The sequence below is a fragment of the Scophthalmus maximus genome, chromosome 7 (assembly GCF_022379125.1).
Source record: "Scophthalmus maximus strain ysfricsl-2021 chromosome 7, ASM2237912v1, whole genome shotgun sequence".
Taxonomy (NCBI): Eukaryota; Metazoa; Chordata; class Actinopteri; order Pleuronectiformes; family Scophthalmidae; genus Scophthalmus; species Scophthalmus maximus.
Genome location: NC_061521.1, coordinates 19,560,253 through 19,586,958, shown reverse-complemented (window position 1 = coordinate 19,586,958; position 26,706 = coordinate 19,560,253). Strand labels below are relative to the sequence as shown.

General features: G+C 47.4%; 1 protein-coding gene across 3 annotated transcripts in view; it reads left to right on the top strand.

The window, feature by feature from the left end:
- Window positions 1–26,706, top strand: part of b4galnt4a (beta-1,4-N-acetyl-galactosaminyl transferase 4a) — a 121,453-nt gene that overhangs the window by 27,527 nt on the left and 67,220 nt on the right. For all 3 annotated transcript variants that reach the window (XM_047333534.1, XM_035642108.2, XM_047333535.1), the window contains one exon: window positions 12,486–12,598. In XM_047333534.1, the coding sequence (XP_047189490.1) occupies window positions 12,486–12,598 (113 nt within the window). The remainder of the gene's footprint in view (window positions 1–12,485; window positions 12,599–26,706) is intronic.

Below are 26,706 nucleotides of genomic sequence, written 5' to 3'. Positions count from 1 at the left end.
GTGTCAGAGAATACATCATTCATTCTTTCCCCATGAATTAAATAACCAAGAAACTACATGCATGACTCGACGTGAACACTTGAAAAGATGATTTTCATCATTTTGGAATAATCACACCAAAGGAAATTTGCTAGATTTTGACTTTATATATAAAACCCTGGGATCTCGACCCGATGGTATCCGACCAAAGTCAAAAATGACGAATGCGCAGCAACGCAATCCCACATCTGTCCAGTGTTTCACGAGTATATTTATCCCTTTGCGTATCTGCGATGTCTTCGTTGCCAAGCGATGAGACACAGAAGCCTGAGATATTCTCACACCACGGTTGGACACGTTGTACCGCGGCTCCGCAAATCAGTGGCAAACGCACTGAAATTGAGCCAATCACTTACCGAGCCGGGCATCTCTTCAATTAGGCACATTGAAGTGATGTGGTGGTGCCCTCTGCTCACCCGGGTGGGGCCATCCCTCTGGACCATCCCTCAAAAAAATGGATGCAGAGCTCTCAGATAGTTTTTTTCCCAATTTCTCACAAACCATGACGCGAGGTTGTTGTTTTTTCCCCCCTCCAGCTTGTTTGACAGTCTCATCTCATTTTTATATCTTTGATGTTTATAAATACACAGGATCTTTTTGGGGTTATTCATTCAATTATTTGTTTACTCAAACTGATGTGTATGTGTGCTAGATGTGTGAGTTTTTTGGGTTTGTGGAGAAAGGAAAAGTACAAAGCAGCGCCACTCTGATTCACAAACAGAATTAAAGAAGTTCAGCACCCGGTTACCCAGTTTACTCAGTTATTGAATTTTATAAAAAGTTATTATATCATAGATCTTTTTATATTGTATAATCAGGTTTCATTTATTTTTAAATTATATTTTTGTATTAAATAAATAAAAGCTAAAACACTGATTGACTGAGTTATCTACATTGCTGAGCAACCGGTCGATCTTGGGTGTTCATGATGGGATGTGGCAGGTGACCTGGATGACCTGGATGGTGCGAGACGTCAAAGTCAAACAAAATGAGAAATCATGGAGAGAGTCTCAGGTGAAGCACGGGAATCTTTTATTTTTTCCCAAGTGTGGAAATAACTAGTTTATTGCTGGTTTTGTTCTTGGACACACTGCTAGACCCTAAAGATGAAGCTTTGTCCAGTGAAACATCCGCGTCCATCTTGTCGGTTACAGTTGTGATATTTGTTTAAAAAAAAAAAGAGGCCCATGATGTGAAATACTGTAATGTTTCATTCTAGAAGAAAAAAACCCAAAACAATTTGCAGAATTCTACTGGTGATACTGATAAAGTCCATGTGAAATCCAGTCCATCTAAGTGTAATGACCAAGGACCAGACAGCCGCCATTTACACGTGGCACATACAAAAACACTCAGCATGTGTTTAAACAAAATACAAATGTTGTCCCATTTCTCTGTCAGGTGGTTGTGACTCCCTCTCCTTCCCCTCGTGTGCGGTTAATGCGTCTCTTCCCCGCGCCCGCTCCCTCACCTTCCTTTTCATTTCCCAAACCGTCGTCGTTGTCGGGGGATGTCGATCAATGGGGCTGTGCTGTTGCCTTGGCGTTTGCAGCGTGAGCATCCTCTGCTGTTGCCAGAGGATACAGAGAGGAACAGCCATGAATAATTTACGCCGCGCAGGAATATGTAAACGGGGCAAACAAGACACAAGAAACAAAATGCAACAACAATGGCTGCAGCTTGCATTGAATTAATTGCCCCGGCTGAGCCCTGCACTCCTGCCTGTCGGAGCGCTCCGTCCTTCATGACTGATTCAGGGTCAACGCGCCGTGGTGATTGTCGTCGTAGCGATGGTGCGGATGGTGGGCCGTCAGACGTGGGAGCAGTTTCATGCATTTGTTTGTTCGAATTTTGTATAATTCTGTTTACTTCGCTGAACACTAACACATACGGGTTTTTTTGTGTGTTTTGTTTCTCTCCACCGTAACAGCTGTGTTGAATCATGAAAAAGTCGGTCGTTGCTAAATATTGCTGTAATTGGACTGTTCATTAGAGAGATGCTGATGAGGCATTTCCCTCCTCAGTGCCAATAAGTGGGGCGCATTATTATTTATATTTAAACACTGTAACAGATCCATGTGGTGAATAATTCTATGATCAAATGAATCCACGGAATCACCAGAATTTGGTTTGGAGTGATTTGTGCTGCCGTCACGTGTGTCCGGTTGACGGCGCGGCGAGGTGAAATAGTTGTTACCGGTACTGAGTTATCGCCGGTAAACAGAAGGTGATGTGCTGAAGGGACTGTGGGGGCAGGGGGGGGGGGGGTGGGTGGATGAGACGTGACAGAGTGGCCCCATTTGAGGTTGTCACCGGGTGCCGGGAGTGAAGACGGCGGCCCTAGACGAATATAGGCCCAGCTGGCTTCCCCTGGCCGACTTGTAAAAGTCGCCTGATCGTAAATAGCCAGGGCTGCGGCACGGGGTGGAGGTGGTTTGTCATCAGGCCTGGGCCCGGCCGGGGCATTGACTCCCTGACGAGAAGGGGATTTATCACTGTATAGTGATAAGACAAGGCTATTATTGTTTCTGTCCTCCTCCTTCTTCCCCCCCCCCCCTCCCCTGCATGCAACACATCACCTCTCTTCCTTTTCCTTTCCTCCTCTTCCCTTCCTCCATCCCCCTTTTCCCTCCTCCTGTCATCTTTCATCTTTTATTCTCACGTTGTAACCCCCTGGCGCATCTTCCCCTTTTTTTTCCTTTTGTTCCCATTTCTCTCTGTTGCTCGAGTCCTCCTTTCTTTTGCCACCCTTCTTCCTCTTCTTCTTCTTCTTTCTATCTCCGTGTCTTAGTACAAAGGGCGGTATGACCAGGAAAGGTGATGACTCCAGGGGCGATGATAATCAGATTCTCGGCGGACGATAATGACCAACCCGGGGTTCTACACCGAAGCCATATTTAAGTATTAATCGTTGCGAACACGTCAGATTGGCTGCCGAGAGTGATTGAGAGGGAGAGCAGAAGAAGAAGGGGCAGAGAAGATGAAAGGCGTGTGAGGAGAGCAGCCGGCGAAGAATGAGGTGGTGAGAGAAGAAAGAGAAATGGAGAAGTGTGTGTGTGTGTGTGTGTGTGTTTGCGAGGGAGACAAAAAGGGTTATTTAGGGGTCAGTCTTGTCTCAAGTGTTTTGAGGTTTCAGAAATTCCATTTGTCTTTCTTTCCTCTACTTTTTCTAACACGTCTGTCTCTCCTCTTCTTGTTGCTCCCCCCCGGAATATTGTGATTTTTTTTTTCCCCCTTCTTTCTTCTTTGTATCTCTCTCACATAGTTTGGTGCCGGGAGACGTTAGACCTAGACCTCAAACTCTCGAGTTTATCTAGTGCAAGTCTCTGTCTTTTTTCTTTTTTTTTATATATATATATATATAGATGTAGGCCGGATGCAGACAACCCCAGGCTCCTCTCTCGTTGTCTCCCAGCCCCGGCAGCTCAGCTGTCAGGAGCGCGGAAGATGGATGAATTATCACAGCGAGGTCTCCTCCGGCGCTCTCACCTCATTTAGATGCCCTGTTCGCCGCCGACTCTCGGCAGCGGCGTGGCGGCGCGTTAGCCGAGCACCGAGAGCCCTCGTCGCCTCCGTTTCTTTGTTTACAAATGTATGCAAATGAGCAAAAGGGGGGAGGGCTTAAGAAATCGTGTGACCCCTGCGTGCTCACTCTAATTCCTTCCCCGGTGACGCATCCAGTGTGACAGTCGTGTTTCTGCGGCGGCTCAGAGTAGCCTCCTTATCTCCTCTGCTGTGATTGGAGCAGCTGCCTCTTGGTGTCACTGGCAACTGAGGGGATTCTTAGTGGTGTGTGTGTGTGTGTGTGTGTGCGTGTGTGATTTTGTTTGTGCAATGTACAGACACATAAGTTAAGTCCATCTACTTCGTTCACTTTCCTTTCTATTTTTCCGGCGGCGTCATCTCTGCACTTTCTGTGACTGCAGCTTCTTTCCGTCCCCAGCTTTTTGCCCGTGCCTCTGTGCCGACGCGGCCAGAGGCACTGAGTTTCCGGTTTGCCGAGCCGGAACACAGATGATATCCCGAAAACACACAACGCCTCGAGGGAATTTCTTCAAATTTGGGACAAACACTCGCTCGTACTCGTACTAGATCCTGGTGGTCAACGGTCACAAAGCAGGTTTCCGTTGGCCACAATTCAGGAATTCGTACGCTAACTGTGAAAAAAAGTTTGCGCCGAAATGTCAAACGGGACGAAATGGTGACGCGACGACATCTTACATCGTGAAGGTCAATAGGTCGGCTTCACAGGGACGCGGTAACGTTCTGCAAAAACAATGAATAACTTTTATTAGTCTTAGGAGAGACAGAGGTGAACTGGAACTTGAGGCATACAAGAATGGGGCGATAATTCTAGTTTACCATCTTGTGTCACTGAACATTATTGAAATGTTTCCTATTTTACACGCTTGTCTCCATGGCAACCCAGTGTCGGGCCAAAGCAGACCTCGCAGGCCTCTAGACGGGCAGTGGAATTCACGGAGGCACTAAGCAGCAGCAGGAGATGTCTCTGCCCACTTCAGGGTGAGTGGGCCGGAAGGTCACTCAGGGGAACAGGCTGTTTTGCTCCACAGCCTATGGACAAATACCAACTAGACGGGAGAATGACGGTTATATAAGGTTGTTTTTTTTTCTCCGTTTGTCCAATGTGACCTGAGTTTCTAGCTAACTAGCCCCTGAATAGAGAAATCCAGGCCACGCTCGGTCAAGAACAGAGGGGCGAGGTTCATCAATAGCTGAGCCAACCGGAGTTTTGGCCTTTTTTCGCACAAATGACGGACGCAGCGGGGAGATCGCCCGAGCCAGACGCGTTCACACCAGCAGGAACGTTTTCGGAGTGTTCCGGGGCGTCCGGGCTGGGCACGCTGGAGGCAGGATAATCCCCCCCATACGAAAAGCGAGTGTTTTTGTTTGCGGGCATCAGCACTTGCTCACTTTGCTCGCTGATCTTTTTTTCTCTTTTTCTCCTGCTGCACTCTCACGCGGGGCTCACTCTGACATTTTTCTCCTGGTAACATTTCAGGGAAGACGTCCAGACATCCGTTGCATGTCTGAGAGCAGCTAATGACAGAGAATATCTAGTATGCATCAGAGGACTGAAATCCCTGCACTGCGGGCCATGTCTGGTGATTTAGGCCTATCGCCTCCCGGGCCCTGGTGAGCTGCCAATGTTGTAATATAGCTGAGTGCAAAAACCTCAAGAGCAGATAATATTTGTGTTTGAGCTCCGGGGTCGAGAGCAAGTTGGACGGAAAAACCTCGTTGGAGTGCAGATGGTCTCGAGATAAGCAGTGGGGGGGGGGGGCTTCCTGGCTTTCACAGCCTTTATGATTGTGGATATAATCTGCCGAATGCTCGGCGGCATCCCTCAACGATAGTAAGTAGTGATGAAACGGCCTTCTCCGTCTCAATGCAGCAGACCGCACACTCATCTCGGTTGTTGCAAATCACCAAAACTCATGTACCCTGGAAGGCATGTTTAATTGATTCTATTCACACACACTTTTGAGTGTGTGTGTGTGTGTGTGTGTGTGTGTGTGTGTGTTTGTAGCGTGACACTGCAATAAGGTCATTCCGTTTTCTTTCAGGCTGTCTATTAATCTTTAAGTGCGCCGGGGGCCTCGGGGCTCTGATTTTATATGTTTGTCTCCATCCAAGGCATTTTGTTTTGTTGTTATTTGAATTTCCCCTAAGTGGTGTGGCTTCGCTGAGCTATTAATGGAGTGCAAAACATTACATGAGCTTAGGAGAGAGTGGGACCTTTTTTTTTTCTTCTCGCCCCTGACCCATATTATAGCACATTAAAGCATCTCTCCTCCCATTAGGTTCTGTCCGTCTCTCCTTGCTCCTCCACGCTGTCGCAGTCCCTTTGTCTCTTACTTATCTCATCTCCAAAAGGCTTGTTATGCCTCTTGTCTTAATGCACTCGCTTCCCGCAGACGTCCGTGTTGTTAGAGCTGAACTAAAGGCCTGGGAGTGCTGCACTCAGAGAGCCGGGGCTATTCATCAGTGTCACAGCAGCCCTCCACTCTGTTTCATTACTGACTGGCTAATGGTACAGATCAGTGCAGTTTATTTGCTATAATTAGCAAGCTCCATTTGGCCAGCGCGGCCCCACGAAGATGGCTGCACTTACGCTGCCCCCCCCCCCCCCCCGCCATGCCACCCTGCGTGTGCGTATGCATGAATGCTTGGCTGTTGGGCCTAAAAGAGTCATTAAAAAACTATACGGGCACATCAGTTTGACAGTTTCTCCGTTGCCTTGTGACAACCGTGTCTTTAACGTCAAGTCTGACTGCAGAGCAGAAAAAGCCATGAGCCTTGTAAAACTTTATAAGCTCCCCCGCTTGTAAAAAAAAAAGTAGCAGAGTCCATTGAAAATGCATTGCAGGGAGGGGGGGGGGGGGCGCGGAGCGAGAGGTATACTTTTCTCTCCCTGTGGTTTCAACCTCTTCTTCTCTCTCATCCTTGCGTCCCACTCGGTCTCCTCTCCCGGTGTCCACCACCAGTGTCCCACACTTTCCAATTGAATCCCCCCCCTCCCCAAATCCCCTCTTGCATTCTCCACTCTCTCCTGGCTTAATCTCTTAGTCCGTCTCCCACTCTTGTGTTTAAAAAAAGTAAGGAGCTGCCTCTTGTTTCGTCGTCCTATGCAATTTTAATCCTTCCTCCCCTGCGGCGGGAGAAGGAGGTGAGGGGCGTGTTCAGCATTCCCCAACTGCGCTGTGCACGTCACTGGGATGCAGTTTACTCACCGAGCAGAGGAGATCAGCCGCGTCAATAATTAATACAGAGCATTCTGTTGCTGTGGGCTCATCCATTCCCCCCCAAAAAAACTCTATTGCCTGTTCTTCCTCTCAGACCCAAAGTTCCTCTCATTTTTTCTGTGCACATCCCCTCGGTTAGTGTTCCTCCCCCCACTCCTTTGGGAGGAACTTTACCGAGTAAACTTTCCCAGTGATGCAAATAGCCCGCTCCTCCAATCAGCAAATCAGTGCGACGCTTATGCAGACAAGGCCAAGAGGATGATTTGCTGTTAAAACCGCCCATTGGAAACGGACGCGACGCGTAAGCTCAGCTACTTGATCGTTTTTTTTTCCTCCAGCGTCTCAGAAACAGCCGCCGCCCCCCCCCTGGGATTTCAGTACGACGAAGAGAGAAAAGAAAAAGTGCAGTCAGCTGCAGCACCTTGGCAGCGAGAAAGGTCAGGGGCAGATGGCTGAACTTTTTAACAGCAGAGCCACAGGTATTAAAGCGCCCGGTACAGCGGTGATCTGCTGAAGGCCACGCCTGACTGCGGCTCAACAACCGCACTGGGAGAAGGGACAATGAAGCCGCCGTGGTCCCACATGGTGGGAAATACTTCATCAGGCCTCACAAATGTCCTTTGTTTTGTCGTCCGTCAGTGCGTCCTTGTGTCGAAGGAACCAGCCAGCGGTAACTGTACCGTAACTGCGTGGGAGTATTTTTCTCGCACAAATGAATGATTCATTGAAAACATGATCGATAATGAAAATAATGCTCTACAAGTCGGTACTTTGAATATCAACAAATGATTATGGCCGGCTGTTGTGCACGTGTGCATTTGTGGAGCACACCTTTGATGCATCTGTTCCTGCTTGTGGTCTGATGTTAGGCCTCCGCTAGAGGTTAGAGCATTGTGTGACAGTGTGTGGCCATGTGGATCCACTCTGGCAAATACATTGTGATGATGACCGTTGACATTGTTCTGCAGCCACTGCTGTGCTTCACTGTACACTGTTATTCCCCCTGTTTACCTGAGAGGCTGTTACATGGAACCCATCCTCAAGGTGGCCCAAACAGATTCATATTATCTAATTGTCATGACTTGACTGACCTCGTCCTCCTCGGCCGCCTCAGTTAATCTCCTCTCTTATGTTCAATTGTCTCTCCTTTCTTCTCTCCTATCTGCCCTGTGTTGCAGCTCGCGTCGCGTGCCGCCGTTCCTTGCGTCTTTGATTGTGCGTTTAGCATTTCTGCACGGAGGAGCAGCGCCGCCTCGCTGGGAGCGAAACCCAGCAGCAGTCGTCGTCAGTCTCGTTCAAAGATAAGACGAGACACCGGCGCGCGGCATGTCTCACGCATGCGCAGACGCGCCGAAATACACGCGTGCGCACACGTGTGCGGCGGGAGGCGGGGGGGGGGGGGCACTGAGAGCTGCAGCGGGCTGAAAGCTGTCGAGTTTGGAATATCATTAGTTTTTAAAAAGGGCAGCGAGGCAAGGTGAACTTATTACTCTCTGCAAAGTAGAGGATGCTGGGAAAAAAGTCTTCCCCCCCCAATCCCCGTTTTCTATCTTCGGATTCCACCCACAGCAACCTTGGGATAAGACCATAAGATGTTTATTGTGGTGTTTAATGTACTCTGTCGCAGACTTAATCTACAAATTGCTCCGAAAGCCAGTGTCCTCTGCAGGCTACAGAAGTTGCTCTCCACTGTCTTATCTGCACAGCGGAGCGCTGCGGCTCTCACAGGACTGGGGTTGTGGAACAGTTTAGACGGAACACGAGGGCGGAGGATGCTGCTGAATCATTAGTAGTCCTCCTGGTCTCCTGCGGGTGGTGGAGCTCGTTGTCAATTGGCTCCCATTAACCCGCCAGTCTGCTCTTCATTACATCATTATAGCCGACGTGGAGGCTCGAGGAAGTGCCGTCACCGTCCAAGGGGACTGACTGCTGACTCGCGCCCGACTGCGAGTTCACGTCTGAGAGCAGTTAGAGCTACATGCATGCTGGGTACGTCGGAGAATAGGAGTCGCAGCCTCGTGGTACCACGGTATCCATTTGAGTTGTGCATCACACCTCTGCTTCCTGTCCACAGGGAGCATTATTCATCTCGTCCTCATCTCCTCGTCGCACCACCACATTTTCTTTTATCTGACAAGCAGCAGATGAGGCTCACTTTATGTGAGGGACGCGACACTCGCACAAACACAAAGGGGCACAATTATTCACACACACAATCACTACAGGCACCACGCAGTTCTCATTATCTTTCGCTTTCGGCGTGGTTGCAGAATAGAAGAATATATTAGCAGTGATTGTCCTTTTTAAAAATATATTCAAACATTTATCCATACAAGTGGACTCTTTGAAAAGGGCCACTAATGATTCATATGTAACTATTATGAAATAATTTGCGGCAGAAAGTTGTTTCCATGTTATACTGCACCGGGTGCAGAGAAGCGCGTAGATCTTTTAGTGCGTTAGAACTTTTATTCTCAGCCCCAAAATGATTCTCTTCAGACATCAAAAGACAACGGGGCCCAAAAAGGAAAAGAGAAATTATTTGAAATTGAATTCTCTGATCTGCAGGTTCCTGACATCTGGCTGATGTTTCCATAGGTGATTTTTTCTTTACCTCGCTCCGATGCAGTTAATCTTTTCTCCCAATATTATGGAAAGCGTCTGTACTGCTTAGGACCGTATTTCCTTGGCATGTAAATCACAATATATTGTCATTAGCTTGAGATTCATATGATGCTTGTTTTCTGTTCCAACACTCAAAAATAAAAATAAAAAAAAGGTTATTTCCATCGTAATGTTTAGTGTTGGTAGGTTTGCTGCCTCCATTTTGGGTGTTCGCAACTGTCACTCATTTCATTCGCGAGTAGGTCTGATATGAGGTTTTTTATGCTCTGCGAGCGCTTTCATATATAAGGTGATCACTTACTCAAATGAGGCCCGGCGCAGAGGAGTCTCACCTCGCTCCCAGGTGCATCGCCTGCTCAGAATAGTCCCAAATAAAGGGGTTGATGGGAGATGTGCTGCCAGTTGACTCAGGCAGTGACTCATGCAGTGTGGAAGGACAAAAATACACAGCACAACGACGCCCAAGATAAATAGCAAGGCAAGAAGTGTATGTATTATTCATTTTTCCATTGCAGAGGATTTAGATTTTTTGGTCATTCGCTGAATTCTTTGTTGGACAATTTTGATTTTGTGCTTGTGAGATTCAAAGTGCGTGAGCATCCCGAACAGTCGGGCCCGAGAAAAGCTGCCGAAATGGACACGGACAGATCAAGACGTGGAAGTTGAAGTGTCCTGCTATTTCTGGCTGCACAATGGAAGGAGAGTAAAGGCTCAGAGTGAGACCGAAGTTCAGCACGGCTCCTCTTTGGTGTCCGCTCTTTGATCTGCCGGTGCTCTGATGGACCCCGGGGGGCCGCGCTCACAATGTCCATGTCAAGTCGGACGACAGGGCCAGCGGCTCTCGCAGATCGCTTCCCGAGGCTCAACCGCTTACTGAAGGCTTCCTCGCCTGCCATTGTCTGGTATTATGTTTTGAGTCGTCCCCCCCCCCCCCCCCCTTTTTTTTTTCTCCTTCTTTTGAGTTGAGGCGACCTCTCCGGTGCACTCCGTGCCCTGACTGCACAAGAGTCCGAGGAACACACAGCGACCGCGCGACCGTGCAGCGCACACAATCAGAGAGCGATGGGGAAGCGGTTTCCTGCTCTGTCATTTATTCAGCGCAAGGAGAGGATTTTTCAGATCGAAGGCAGATTTTCATTGCGGTCGTCTGGAATCGGTGAAATTGTAAACATGTGCAGAAGGAGACGGGCGGGAAGATTTTCCCGAACAAATGAGGAAAACCAATCGTCTGCACTTTCATGAGATACCATAACAAGTGGTATACGAAAGTTAAAAAACAAACATTTTTGTTTTGTTTTCATTTTGTGTGTTTTTGTATTTTCACAGTATTTTCAGTCTCCTCTCTTCTCTTCTCTGTCTCTGTGCCTCAATAATAAGTGAGCATGCACGAGTTCACCTATTGGCCTTTTTCTCTTCCTCTTGGCTGCGTCAATCCGCACACACACACACACACACACACACACACACACACACACGCACACACACCCGCGCACCCGCGCGCACCACTTACCCCAGAGCCCCCCATCTAATTCAGCCCACTCAGACTCATTGTTAAGGGGGCATATTGGAAAACCATTAGTACTCATTATGCTTTATAGCCACCCGTTCTCCCTATTCTGTCTTTTAATCACAATCCATCCCCTTGTGTGTGTGTGCGCGCGCGCGCGTGCGTGTGTGTGCTTGCGTGCACGGCCACGAGTGTGTGGCCGCATGCACGTGCGTACACTCCCAACCACCTCTGCTCAGCAGACAGTAATGAGCCACTTTCACCGTAATGCATTTGGGACACCGCAGCGCGCTCCCCTCCCCCGCTTTTTATAGGGCAGTCAACGGCACAGACGCCACCTTTTTTTTTACGGCGGCCCACCTCGGCTGCGGCGATGTTGTAGCATTTGTGAGCCATGTCAGCCAAATGGAATCGAATGCAGTGCGATACAAATAATAATAAAAAAAAAAATTGAATTGAATTCCCCATTTTAATATGAACCCCCTCGAAGAGAGATAGAAAAACCCTCGTAGGGAACTTTACGAGTGTCTGTTCAGTCCTTGTTGCTCCAAATTACCTGGCTCTCATAAAGTGTTGAATATCTTGTTATTGCCTTGTACTGAAATGTGCTCAGACTGTTCATGACTGTGTGTGTCTGTGTGTATGTGGTGGTGTTTTGCTACCAGCAAAGAGAAATGGCAGTTTCGACCATATGCTCTTGCGACGGACACGCCAAAAAAAACACGCGCATGCCCACACTCGTAATGAGTGCCTTTAAATTCCGCTTGTTCTCTTCCGGCCTGGGCAACTGTCATCACTGTGCAGCAAAAGTCCCATAATCCATCTGTGGCGTGACAGCCTCCCAACAGCTCCACTTCACTGCAAGAAAAATCTATTCTTTATGTCTCTCTATTTTCTCAATCTCTTCCCCTTTTTTTTCTATATATTTTCACTCCCCTCTCTTCACATTTGCCACCTGGACAAATTAGTATTCTTCTTTGTAGTCTCTTTTCATTTTTCCAATTACATTTTTTTCTTTTTCCAGTCATTCCACGTTTCCGTGTTTTGATAACAGTGGAGAGGTTCAGTCGGAAGAAGAATGGGCGATGGCTTGAAAGTGTTGTTGACCATCATGATGACGATATTTTGGGGCGGCTGCGGCTCAGGAGGTAGAGACGGTCATCCACGGCGGTTCGATCCTCGCCTCGCAGAGTCTGCATGCCGAAGTGTCCTTAGGCGAGACACTTAACCCTGAATTGCCTCTGTCCGGCAGTGCATGAATGTGACATAAAAAATGTGCGGTAATGTGTTGTGAATCTGACTTGTACTTTCAAAGTGCTTTGAGAGATCGATAAGACTTGAAAAACGCTATATAAAAACATTCCATTTACCACGTTCATAATGATATTCATGCCGTCGCCGATGTTCACGGCAGAGATCAGAACCAGAGTAATGCTGTTAGCGATTGATGATTAGATGAGATGAGGACGGTGACGCCGACAGTAGTGGAGATGATGGTGCTTGCTGGCTCTCTGAGCATGTGTCCGTGTGTTCTCACCTTGGCCCAGATGGAGAGAGACAGACGGAGGGGACGGACGCCAGCCGCAAGAGGGACACTCGCTCCTCAGCCGGCCACCACAAGAGTGAGGACACCAGCGACAGCAGGGAGGACGAGGCGGCAGTAAGTCTTTCTTTTTTCCCCCCCTTCCTTCCTCCGTTGTCTCTCTTCTGATGCTCCTGCCCAATTACACGTCCCTACCCCACCCACACCCCTCTGACTAAACAACAACAATGAATTCTATTGCTTATGCGAGTGTGGAAGGAGCTCATCGGCAATTCAACCATCCCAGCCCTGGATCATGATTATCGTCAAACACTGTGGGCTCCGTTCTCTTTACACCCACTGATTAGTGCTCCAAAAACATCGTCCCCTCCCTCCGTGATGCAAAAGAGATTAGGGTCTGAAATCTGGATGCAGGTTGAGGCGTTCATGAAATCGTCTAAAGTAGAAGGGGAAACATTGAAGAGAGGCCTCATCTGCAGTCAGATTTGGAGTTTACCTTTTTTTTCTCCTGAGACCCATTCTACAGCTTAGCCTCTGCACCCCACCTACTGCAATTTTTCGAAACGTTTCCAGCTCTGGTGGGGCCACGGCTTCAGATATAATTTGACTACATCATGCAAATCAACCCGCCCTCCGCCAGCATTCGCTGTATATCTGTGAGAGTTTTCACGCCGACACGCAAAAGAGGAGACGGCTCTCCGACACCAGAACAGGAGACGGAGTTCGGGCCCGCTGCCAGAGATCATTACAACGTGGTACATGCAGCAGTGGGGCTACGCCGCTGAGACCAACCTCGCGCTTTAATGCTTATTTCCCCCGACAGTGTGCGGATTTTGGGGTTAAGCGCAGCAATTCCGGAGCCACGGATAAGTTCTAAGTCCTGCAGAACCTGCGGAACACATTAGCTCCGGCTGTGTGGTGAGATGAGGACCCTCCGTTCGGTTCCCGTGAGCCGTCCAGGCGGGGATTATTGTTCTCGAGGACTCAAAAAAATTGTGATAAACATGCCGTCACTACTTTGACAACCCGGCGCTCCGAGTCTCTGCCGAGCTCTGTGTTCAAATGCCTGCTAGAATGTCTGCTGAGGGGAATTTTCAAAGAGAGATATCTCCCTTATTCATGCGCGGAGGGGATAATTGGGGTTAAAGGCCTGCTACATTCAGGTAATGTTGATTTAACACACCGCTGCTTATCTATGTTGTCCGCTCTCTACAGGACAACAAGTTTTAATCTCAGAATGAGAGGAGCAGTCATAAAAAAAAAAACCCCAACTCTCTTAAATCACGTCAACAAATTATAGTGAGATGTTTTCTGTCTGCTTTAGTAAAAATCAAAAAAGGCTCTTTTGAGCCTCTCAAGATTCACCAGTCGTTGTTTGGCCTTGAGGCCTGCGATTTATCATCGGCCCCTCCCTCCCTCCGCCTCCGTCGACCAGGTTTCCACCCCACCACTTGCCGCTCACGGTGACAGGCGGTCTACCTTGAAGTAGTGTCTCGCCCGAGGTCCAGTTATCTGTAAAACTACCTGAAGTGCTAAAGAATAGAGCTGTGAGTGAAGGCAGTAATTAAATGTTCGTTGCATGTTTCACTGGGGTGGAGTGCGTGATATGAAGAGGCCGACATCCCCGGGGGAGAAACGGCAGTAAACAGACACCCAGATACAGATTAATGAGATGTATCGGGTCTAGTTATTAGTATTTTGAGCTAAAAAGCTTGAGTAAAAAGCTTTTTACCTCTCTGCCTGCGAGAGAGGATCATTACGCGAGGGCTATAAAGGGAAGTCCCTGAGAAGCTGCTCGTGTGTGGAGTGAATTAAGATGAGTTACACAGGAATCAGTAACGGTACAATTTATTCTGCGAGATCAACGGCGGTGTTTTGCTTTAATCGGGAAATGGCACCCAATATGAGGACCCGATTGTGCACGCCCACGCGCCTATCTCTGTTAGACGTGCTCTCAGTGTTTGTATTATGCAGGGCCGGGAGCCTCAGTTAATTCCCCCATCAAACATCAGAATGTGAAAAAAGTTAGATCTCCCTCGGTGAATCTGACCTTGGCGCGATCGTCGGTGCCAGGCGAGCCCGTTTGAGTACATCTCTGAAACTGATCATGAGGGATTTTCACACACAAATAGTCTCCAACAGCGGACGATCATGTTGGGCCCCGCTCCCGTCAGCCAAGAACAGGGATCTCAGGCTCGTCAATCCTGGACAGTTGGTGGACTGGGGAAAAATGGAGCTCGCTCTGATGAATCTGGATTTCTGCTGAGGCACACAGATGGCACGCTCAGAATTTGGCGTAAAGCGGCACAGTTCCACGGGCCCCGCCTGCCTCGTGTGAACAGTCCAGGCTGCTGCTGCTGCTGCTGCTGGTGGTGGTGTGATGGTGAGGTGGAATGTTTTCTTGGCACCGCTTGGGCCCTTAAATACCAATCAGTCATCACTCGAATGCCACAAGCCTCTCCGAGGATTGTTGCAGAACACGTGCGTCCCTTTATGGCCACAAATTGACCGTCTCCTAATGGCTACTTCCAGCACGATGTCCAGCACGTCACAGAGAACAAGTCGTCTCTAACTGGTTCCATGAACATAGAGTGCACTGAAATGGCTTCCTCAGTCTTCAGATTTGAATCCAATAGAACACAGTTGGGATGTAGAAGGATGGAGGGGGGGGGTTGGCAGTGTGAATGTGCAGCTGACAAACCTGCAGAATTGACCCGATGCAATCGTGTAAACAAGGATCTGTTACTATGGCGTTCCTAATGAAGTGCTTGGTGAGTGTATATTCTGGTATTGTATCACAGTCTCGCAGATTTCTGAACTGCGTGTGCAACAACTTTATCGGCGAGAGATCTGGAAGTAACATCCAACGTGGGCAGTGTAACACTCTCAGACACACCACACACAACGCTCAGCGTGCACTTGGTTACACACAGGCTGTAGCTGCGTGAGTGAACACAGTTAAAGTTAAAACCCCAAAATTAGAACGATATCGCCGCGCGGCTGTCGACTAGCCACGGGGGAATAGCCCGAAAGAGAAAAAAAGACGATATATCTTATTCTATAAAATGCAGTCGTCTTCAAAATCGATTTAAGCAAAGGCTTTAGGAAATGTGCTTGAAGAGATAAGAGTGATGAAGGGAAAGCCGGCGGGGGTTCTTGTGAACGGCCTTCCTCCCAACTCCGAACCTGCCTGATAGGGTGAGGGGCTTCTCTCTTCTGCAACAGTCAAAATGAAAAGCAGCTCTCGTGGATGAGTCGGTCGTGTGCTTTAGAGCTCAAATGTTTTTGGCTGCGCTGCGAGCGGCATTCTGCTGAAGTCACTAAAATGTGTCAGAAAGTTTATGGAACGCCCCGGATGAATTTTAATGGCGCGGCTTTGTCATTTGTTCCCTAAACGACGCGTGATAGATGCGGTTCTGGCTCCAAATAATGATCACTTAGATTAACTGTGTTCATACTTGGATGGTAAACACGCTCTAAATCTTCACAATTACAATATGGGAGATGGAATTGGCCGCTACAGGGGGCTGCTTATTTGGATTTACGATCTGCGGAGTATATGACGAAGCTCCATTTATGGTTATGTATAATGCTGCTTTATCTGTAACAAGCACTACGTTATATCCTTTCAAATGTGCGAGTGTGCCTTGTCAACACAGCTCACCCTTAAGACATTTCAGCTCAGCTCTCTAACCACATCTCTCTTCATCTATAATTCACACGCCCATTTACCGGCTCTTTGTTCCAGCAATGCTGGACCTCTGAATGTGTGAGTGTGTGTGTGTGTGTGTGTGTGTGTGTCTCTGTGTGTGTAGCACAATGTGGTTCACGCGTCTCTCGTCCTCTCATTCAGCAAATACCTGAACACCTCAAGGAAATCCAAAGCAACGCAACTGACACCTTCAGTCAATGTGAGAACAGTCCTCCTCTTGGAAAACCAAAGGTCAAAGCTGTAGTCCTTGTTTCCAGGCCTGATGGCCGAAGATAAGTTTGACACTGGACGTGTGTGTGCAAATATATTTGGCTATGGCCACGAATATTTCGCTCACGTTTAAAACTCTTTGCATCGCCCGACTCAAGGAAGCGGAATTTGCGTCCGGTTGCGTCTTTGCATTGCCTGTGCATGTAATGTACCCACGCGGAAAATTCCCGTTGCGTCCTTTGTGAATGCACCATTAGAGAGATGAATAGAGAGAGAGACGGTTTAGTGTGTTTAATATGCTCTTTTATTAAGCCCCTCTAATGTTTCCGAGAAGAGCCCGCGAAGTTTGTCCACCGCCGCTCTCGTTTGTTGTCAAATGACGAGGACGCGAGTTGATCGGAGGAAACAAGAGAGAATCAGAAGTCGAGGAGAGGTGGGCGGATGAGGAGCGGGATCTTCTGCGGAGGAAGAAATCACAGTTCTCCCCCCGCCGCGGTGAAAGGCTGCAGCCGAGCAGCCAGTGTTTGCCTCCGCACCTTATTTTGCCTTTCTGTAAATCACAGAAAGTCGCAGCTTAAATGGTTGACAGAGTGTGTCAGGGTCGGTCAATTACCGGAACCGACTGAGTGTGGTTTATTATTTTCTTCTTCTTCTTTTTGGAAGACCTGCGATATCTCTCTGGCCACCTGCGGAAGATTTACACTGTCACAAGTTGTGTGTGTGTGTGTGTGTGTGTGTGTGTGTAGTTGTGCGTTTGTGTGCATCTCACCTCCGGGGCTGCCGGCAGATGGTAACCAATTTGTCTGACAGCCTGACATTAAGGTTATATAAAGCAAGGTGTGTTCTTTGTTCCTATGCCAGTTGTAGCTGCCGTGTATGTGGGACTGTGTGTCTGTGTTTGTGTGCGTGTTCCTTGTGTGGATGAGATGTAGATTCTGCGCTCTCCCTCCGTGCTTTTATGTCTGTAGTAGATTGCTTTCATGGGCTCCTCCCCTTCATCCCACGTTCCCGATGAGAGGGATGAATGATGAAGGCAAAAGATGACAGCTGGGCCTTCATGGGGGGAATAAAGAGTGGCTCAAGCACAAAAATAGACAGAGGAGAGGAGACGACTGGGAATCACTAACATTGATTTAGAGATTAATGAACACGTGTGTTTCGGATGTTTGATAAATGGTATTTCAGACCGACACACAAAGGAAAAATTGAGGAAGAAAAGAGTAATATATTGTACAATATATTCTGTGACTACCATGGTGTGTTCTGATTTATGCGCCAGCCAGGAGCAGGCGGAGGCCGAGGTGCAGCTCCCCTCCGCTCTTCAAAATAACTGTCTCTGATTCAAACGGACCTGCTGTAATGAGGGTTGTCGGCTGATCGATACGCCGCACAAACGATGTACAGTGCAGTACAGACGATATAGATTAAAACGTGCGTCCCGCTTCCGTTTGACAGGCAGCCGTCGGCTCTCTCCTCTTTCCGTCGTCTCAGAATGTTTTGTTTTCTGGGACGTGCCGCTTTTAGTAATTACTGTTGTCAATTTTATTTCTATAGATAAAATAAAATATGTAAATGAAATCAATTGTTTCAATTTAGATAAATATATTAGAACTCCCTATTTTATTATTTTTAAACACAGGTTGGAATAACTGAATGGGTCCAAGAGGCGTTTCTGGCGCCCTACCTGGTTTTTAGGGGACATCTGTAAATTGTAGGTTCAGAAACTAACCTTTGGTTATTAAGAATAACATTGGTTACTTATGTAGTTAATATACATTTTTGAACGCAGGCAGTAAATTGTTGCAGCAAACACGTAAAACGGTACAATTCCACGGGCCCCGCCTGCCTCGTGTGAACAGTCCAGGCTGCTGCTGCTGCTGCTGGTGGTGTGATGGTGAGGTGGAACGTTTTCTTGGCACCGCCTGGGCCCTTAAATACCAATCACTCATCACTCGAATGCCACAAGCCTCTCCGAGGATTGTTGCAGAACACGTGCGTCCCTTTATGGCCACAAATTGACCGTCTCCTAATGGCTACTTCCAGCACGATGTCCAGCACGTCACAGAGAACAAGTCGTCTCTAACTGGTTCCATGAACATAGAGTGCACTGAAATGGCTTCCTCAGTCTTCAGATTTGAATCCAATAGAACACAGTTGGGATGTAGAAGAATGGGGGGGGGGGGGGGGTTGGCAGTGTGAATGTGCAGCTGACAAACCTGCAGAATTGACCCGATGCAGTCGTGTAAACAAGGATCTGTTACTATTCCGTTCCTAATGAAGTGCTTGGTGAGTGTATATTCTGGTATTGTATCACAGTCTCGCAGATTTCTGAACTGCGTGTGCAACAACTTTATCGGCGAGAGATCTGGAAGTAACATACAACGTGGGCAGTGTAACACTCTCAGACACACCACACACAACGCTCAGTGTGCACTGGTGCATGATGTGTCCTTCTCACCATCTCAATTTTCGAAAATGTCCATTGTAATCTTTTTTCCCCATGCATTTAGAATTGTTTGTCTTTTCCAACAAAACGCCATCCATTTCTGTGAGCTGTTACACTACCGTCAACGCCTCCATAATACATAAGATATGATTATCTCTACTTCCTTCTACCATTTCATTTTAATGTATGAAGTCATGTCTTTTTTAGATTTGAAGAGCCTTATATTTGCATGAAAAGAAATCTCCTACCAGTATCTGAATTATACGTTTTACAAAACGGTTCTATCCATGTGTGTTTTTCGACATCATACTAACATAATGTTGCATCTACAGAAAACAACAACAGTTTTCTGATAGGTGTGAAGCACATCAAAGCTGTCCAGTCCCTGAATCTAGTATCCAATTAATTCCTTTGTAAAACCCTATTCTTATTTAAGAGAAGCTGCGTCGGCCCTTTTATTTTCCCCCCCGCAGAAAATTGATCAGGAATTGTCGAGGTACTCGATAAAGAATCAGACCCTAAAGAGGAATTGATAATGGCACTGGTTTCAATAAAATCTTGTCACTTTCCATCGCACTCCTCCACGGTAGAGAGAAGCAGCAGAGTCACAGTACATTAGCTGTACATTATTACAGTCGCCCTGTGAGGTTCTGCGAGATCACCAACACTTTTTCTTGTTTTTGTTCATTCGAGAATTTCATCACAAATACAAAATTTGACCTACGGTTAGTAAATCCATCAGGTATTTATATCTTAAACCCTATGTTACAGGCCAACAACTGTCAGTGCACTTCCCCAGACATTAAAGGTGCAGTAAGGGATTTAAATCTACTACCTCACAGTGAGTGCGTCCATCTTACCCGAGGCTGCGGGTTCGAGGCCCGGTCAGTGCAGTAAAATCGTCACCGAAGACAGAGACGAGCTTTTGCCAAAATCCCTTACTGCCCCTTTAAAGACAGTGGACTATAAAAGGCAAGTTAGCCACGATAAAAGTCTGCAGACAAGGTCGAGGAGAGGAAGAGGACGAAGGCAGTGTTACGAGTGTAAGGATATACTTCACACGGGGGTTGAACGAAAGGGCTGCGCCATTGTCTTTCACCTGACGGAGATTTTAATCAGGGTGGCAATTTTGCGGCAGCTCATAAACTTGCAGAAGCCAGGCCTCATTGTCAACCCGCGGTCGCGTCCGGCGCTGTAAATATGGCTGCCTTACATGGCTCTGGCCTTCGCTTGAAGTTTATGGGAGACGGGACAAAGCTGGCGATGGCGCTGGGAGACTTCCCCGGGAATTATGGGGAGCAGAGAGCACGGAGGGGGAGGAGTAAATAAACTGACACTGCGACACAGACCAGGCTACGATGATAGCTGGGTGTTAGGCTTCGTGTAATATGTCAATGGAACCCAAACATACGGATTAGTGTCAGAGAGTCGTTGCTCATTTTGACATTTAGATTAGACCACGGAGATTAGTGAAACACGCCTCGTTTTTTTTCAAGGTATCCGTTCCATTCATTTGGCAATTCGATGTTGTCATGGATTTAAGAAGGATAGTCAGTGAGCAATCCATGGATGTGAGTCCAGGTGGTGACTCGGTGTCCTCACGTCTGACATTTGCTTGACAGAGTTCTCTCTGCTGGCTGATTGGATCTGCGGCCAGCCAAGTGGAAATAGATCTCCCATGAGGCATTTGGTACATCAGCGTGAGCGCCCTACCCCCTTATTTTCTGCCACTTCTCTCAAATGTTGTCTCATCTGTTACTAAGAACGTTGTGTTAATTCCTCCCCCCCCCCATGATAAAGTACTCCGCCGCCTCTCAAAGCACTGCCACAGGTTGACAGTCTAAATGGCAGATAATAGAGCGAGCACGCTGGATTCCTCTCCTCGCTGCTGAGTAAACAAGGCAGTAAGCTGTAAAATATAAGCCCAGAGCTTTTAGTTAATGGCGGGTTGGTTCTTTCTGAGGCACCTTATGACTCAAAGTAATCAGTAGTAATCAACTACAGCCAAAACCGAAAAGGCCATAGAGCAGTCAGGGCCGGCCCAAGGCATAAGCGAAGCAAGCGGCTGCTGAGGGCCGCCCCCATGCCCAGTGTAACTATAGGCACGATACGGCCATAGTCAGTCGGACAGTTGATGGAAAAGGCGGTAGCGTGTGAAGTTAAAGATAAAGGCAATGTCAAAATCAAATTCTGCTTAGGTCCCCATATAGGCTAGGGCCGCCTCTGAGAGTAGTAGTAAGATGGACAGAAGCTGTTTTCAGAAATGAACTCATGACATGTTCCAGATTTTCCTGCTGTATTCTCACCTGGGCTCATGTCATGCCATTATCAAAAACTGTCCATTGTAAAAATCCTTTTACTTTTACACTTAAGTAAAGTGCTTTTTGTTATGTTGGTCCCTGCGAGGAAAATGAGACCTGAGTTGTAATAGATATTTCTTTTTAATTGAATTATTCTCATTCCATTGCCACCGCCCCATGCAAAAGTTGGGATCTAAAGTGGTAAATCGAAGAGCCAGGTGGAGAAATCAAATGAATTTAATTTAACTTCATATCACTCCGTCCACTTGCTGAAACCAGCACCAGTGTTATTTGCGCTCGTGTTAGTGAGCCGTAGCTTTTCCATTAACACCTTTTCAATTTCAAAAGATATAAACCGACTCAAATCTTGAATCGATATTCCATCGCCGCCGTCTCACCACCATCGCATTCTGGAGAGCGCGGAGGAGAGGGCCAGGCGGCATGTTACTGACGCTGCAGCTGTTGAAATGCCAGGATGATGCCAGGATGTGGCAGGATTCAGGAAGGCCTGGTTTTTTCAAGCGTGAATATACGGAGACCCATTTCACATTAACATTCATGAGGGGGTGTTTTCGGGCGGAGAACGAGGCTTGCCAAAGTGCGCACATTGCTACGCTGATGGTGAGTTACAAAGGAAAACAGTTTGGAGGTGCGCACAGTTTGAATGAGAGCCCCGTGTCCTTATTTCACTTCAGTCTGCTTGGTTTTAGCCACAAGTCTCTGATAACGCCACAAGCGGCCAACTCCTCCCTGTCATTTTTCCAACTCGGGTGTGTTGACAGCTCTGACAGCTCTGTTAAAGGAATCTATTTGAAGGTTTTGTCTCGAATAGTTTGTCCCCCCCCCTGGGTGCTCCGGTGCTTTCGCTCTTTCTAAATATCACCTCTCAGGCATTTGTCAGCCTGGTGCCGGGTCACAGGCGGCGGAGACCCCGAGCTGTGGGCCTGCAATAAACTCCCAGACGGGGCCCCGTGCAGCACGGAGCACTGCACTGTCCTCATACTCGCTTGCTGCCTGTGACCTGACGCCAGCGGAGTGGAAACCAACAGCTCAGCGTGCTCGCGCACTCACTGTGTGCCGCGCTGCACATGCACACAGGAAGGGCTGCAGACCCGCTGTGTCTGTGAAACATTCTTAAAAAGTGGACAGTGAAATACGATTCTGTTCGTGCATCCTCACACCAACCAAATAATCTATGTTCCTTTTTTTTCTGGGCCTCAAGAGCCTTTAGCTTTATTTCCATCCCTCCGTGTCCCATAAGAAAGGAAAAGAATCACACAGTGGGAGCACCCTCAATCCTTTTAGGCGCTCTATTGAAGCCCTCGCTGCGCTCGCTCTGGTTCCTATACCAGCTGGCTCTGTTCCAGCACTGGTCAGGAGCTAAGCTGCAAGTGTCTGGCTGTTTGCTGTTACCACTCGGCTTCCTGCTGGGGCCACGCTGGGTGAAGGTCAATAGGTCACGGGACACGACACTGAAAGGAATACTGTATCTCTGTTTCTCTTTTTTCTCTCACAGCCAGTGTTGTCAGGGGCACGTCCGTCATGTCCAGGCGATCATCGGCGGTCGATGTTTTTCTTTGATTTTGCCAGCAGCAGCCGCGCTGCGATTCAGTTCGTTTGAATTTGTTTGAACAGTCTTTGCGTGATGTATGTCATTAGAGCCTCTAATGAGAGTCTCGGACTGGAAGAAACCTGGGCACACAGTGATCTGAGCTCTGTTTGTGTTTGTTGATGAGAGATCTTCTATTGAGTCCAGTTTGCTGGGAGGCAAATATGAGCTTTGTGAGTTCTGCCTTGTTATCTGAAATTGATCAAAAGTTAAAAAGCCTGAACTGAAGTTCTCACCCAAACAAATGTCAACATTTTTAAAGTGCAGAACTTTTTTTCTTCTTCTTTTTTACAAATTAAATAAATGAACCTCGACTACTTCTTCATCCGTAATGGCTTTGGTCTTTTCGCCGCTGATAGCAGAGGCTGCTGGCTTGTTGCGGGCTCCGCCAGCTTTAGATTTTGGCCAGTTTGCCTTTGCTGGCTTCTGGAATTCGGGCCTGTTCAGCAGGATAATGGTAAATGGACTGAATTTATTTAGTGCCTTTCTAGTCTTAACGACCACTCAAGGCGCTTTACTCTAAAAGCCCCATTCATTTACGCAGCGCTCCCTCTATTACTCCCACACTGGCAAAGCCATTCGGGGGCCAGTCCGGGGTTTCGCTGTGTCTCACCGGAGGACGGTGCCCACTGCGTGATTTTAAACATCCAACTCAGTTTTTGTTCTGAATGTTTTCATGGCTGTTCCTCCACGACTCAAGTTTTTTTTTTTTCACTGCATATAATTCCTCTAAGATAAAACATATTTTTCTCTCTAGTCATGCTCAGCGCAGGTGTTGACCTTTGCCGCAACACTGCGGTATTAGATCGGAGGAGCAGGAGCCCTGAGAACAGAAAAAGAGCTGACGGTCAACCCCTTCAAGACACGGATCTTTTTTTCATATTCTTTCGAAGGGCTTTTAGGAGGAGGAGAGATGCCTGTGTGTCCGCCAGGTTTAGAGGAGGCAGGTGATGTTCCCGTTGCCACTCCAATAAAGGGAGACTAAAAACCGAGCACACTTCTGTTTTACCTCTGCTCCGTAAAGACTCAAAGAAACCAGTTGACAATAGACACAAGGCAGGAATGAGAAGCATACAGGAAAATTGCTGAACAACAGAAATACGCATTCGCTGTCTCTCTATTCCTCTTTTTTTTCCAACCCCCAAATCTACCACTGCTCAGGCCTTCACTCGACGAGAGGCAGATAAGGGAGGATTTTGGCAGAGTAGCACCGTGGTTAGACGCAGAGAGAGCGATGGACGGGTGGAGTGACGCTGAGTAATTGAATGGGAGACAAAGTTCTTGGTGTGAGCATGTTGTGTATTCCTGCGTGTCTGACGAAGAGGAGGAGCAGATTCATTTGCCTTCCCGTGGGACCATCCCTATTCCCCCGTTTGCCAGAGTTGGAGCGAGTGCCAGATCTTTGAAGAGTTGGAGGGGATTTTCGTGTTTTTGCTGCAGCTGTTCTCCAGAGAGGTTGTTCTATAGGTGCCGGCTTCAAAAATGTCTCGTTTTTTACTTTGCACTCTTTCATCTAAAAAAAATGCCCTCAAAACATATTGAGATATGCGCTGGAAGTAACTCATTGATGTTCTCTCATGTTCGGTGGAGTGCTGCAGGAGCCGCATACTTCTGATTGACCCAAGTCTGACAGTGTAATGAAGGCTAATTCATGCTGTCTAGAGATACGTCCGTTTCAAACCATGCAACCGCCACTGCCCACGTGCTCCCATGAGTCCCTTGCGTGGCGCGGTTGTTAAGCGGAGTCGAGAGCTTCTGACCGCAACCAACACGGCGACTGTGGACGTGGCTCTGAAAATGTGCCGTGCAGACGTACATAAGAAATACGGACGGCATGAGCGCAGAGTGCGCACTGGAGGCCCCCTCCAATCCGCGTATTTAACGTTGAGCGTGAATAAGCCTTAACCACGCCCGACCGGAACTCGACTGGCACATGTGCAAACCCGACCCAAGCTTTGACGCAACTGATGTGAGCAGAAACACTAAGGGTCCGTCCCATTTCCCCTCAGTGGGCACTACCCGTCCATTCTTCCACTCCACCTGAAGACAGCATCGGACCACCCTGCGTTTGAAGGGGCAGATAGCCCCTAGCCCTTGATCTTCCAAAGAAAGGGACACCCTGCCCTACGAGGGATCGTACAAAACAGAGGGGTAGGGCCAAGTGAGGGGAAACGGCACGGACCCCAAGTTTCTGTTACCCTTGTCTCCCCGTGACCTCATCTTGCTCTATCAAACCTTTCCTCTCCCCGCTTTTCTTCTTCTTCCTCACATCCAGTCCTTTTCTCGCCTCCTTCAGCTGAGGGGTGTGTTTCCAGTCTGTATTGTATCGTCTCCGTGGTCAACCTGCCCGTTGGCGTTCCTTGTCATTGATCTCTGAAGTCCGGGCAGAGGCCAGACACTCGGAGCCTTCTGATTGATCTACTCCAGGATTTTGCCTGCCTCACCACCCATGGTAACACCTGACACCTAACCTCAGGAAAAACTCAAAAAGGGAGCCGATCCATCCCTTCTCCTCCTCCTCCTCCTCGACTCCATCTACTGCTCATCATTCCTCACTCACACTAAATGTTTCCCCTCTACCTCTTTTAAATTTTTTTTTGCATTTAATGGGTTTGAGAAAAGTAGTACGCTCAGCATTTGCCTTAAACTTCCATTATTATCCTCTAATGTAATAATATAATTATAATGCCATCGTATTTTAGTGAATGTAATCTACTGCACTTGACAGGTACAAATCCCACGGCTGCGATTAGCAGAGGTCGGCCTATTAATCGGTCTGACTGATTTATCGGCACGAGTGGTAACAGAGCTGCTCGTCTCTGGACTTCAGGATATTTTAAAAATGAAGAAAGAAAAAAAAAAGGATTATTAAAAATGGTGAATGCAAAAGTAGCCAGCCGTAACTGTAGAAGTGAAGCACACCATGAATGAAAGAATAGATATGATTATAGTAGTGTCTTGGATGCTTCTTGTGTAACGCCAATAGCAGGCATCATTACACAAGAAGCATCCATTTTTTGTGTTTTTACCCAAACATAAGCCTAATTCTGGAGAAAGCTTTCATTAGTTCGCAGAGAAATCTTCTGCAGTCCAATTGTTCCCCACATATAAAACTACAGCTTTAATCATTCGTTTAAATCTTAAAAGCTATTCATCACATACAAAGCCAAAAGTAAAAAGAGCTAATAGCTGTATATTTCATACAGATGATTTTAATCTATTTATTCTGTTTTAGCAGAGCGTACATTTGAGTTTGATGTTCAGTGATCCAGATGTGTTTATTTTCATTATTTTGTTATTTATTACTTTTACTTAGAAGTTCAATTCGACAGTTATCCAATTTCTAATGGAGTCAATCGTGTGCATGCTCCAAACTATCGTTATATTCTATATAATCTATTATTGGTCAATCTCCGATACGATGGGGTTTTTAAGTCTTTGTGTGTTTGGTAGTAAATGAAACAAAGCCTCATTTACCAGCTTTTCCAATCTTTTCCTTTTTATGTGCTCGTGTGACGACTCGTCATGTCATAACAGCAATTCGAGGGAAAATATGGATTTAAGATTAGACACTGACTCCGACTATGAAACATTAGAGAAAAGGGGAAGAAGGTGATTATTCTCCATGTGTCTTTCCCTGCGGTGATGGCCTAAACAGGACTAAGTAGTCTATTAATCTACCGCAGCAGACACGGCGAGCTGCTGAAGCGCCTTTTCTTTGTAACTGTTGTTATTGTCAGGATATCAATTCCTTAAAGCGTCCTCCGGGATTTATTTTGTCATTAAAGAACCCGCCGCCTTGATTTTTTTCCTCACTTAATCCAGTAGAAGTTTGCAGATGTATCGACACGCCAGTCGATGCCACTGGCTGGGAGACACGCGTCGGCCATTTCATCCTCTTGTGAGATGGCAGCTGGCGGGAGAAAAGCAATTTTTATTGGCTTTTTT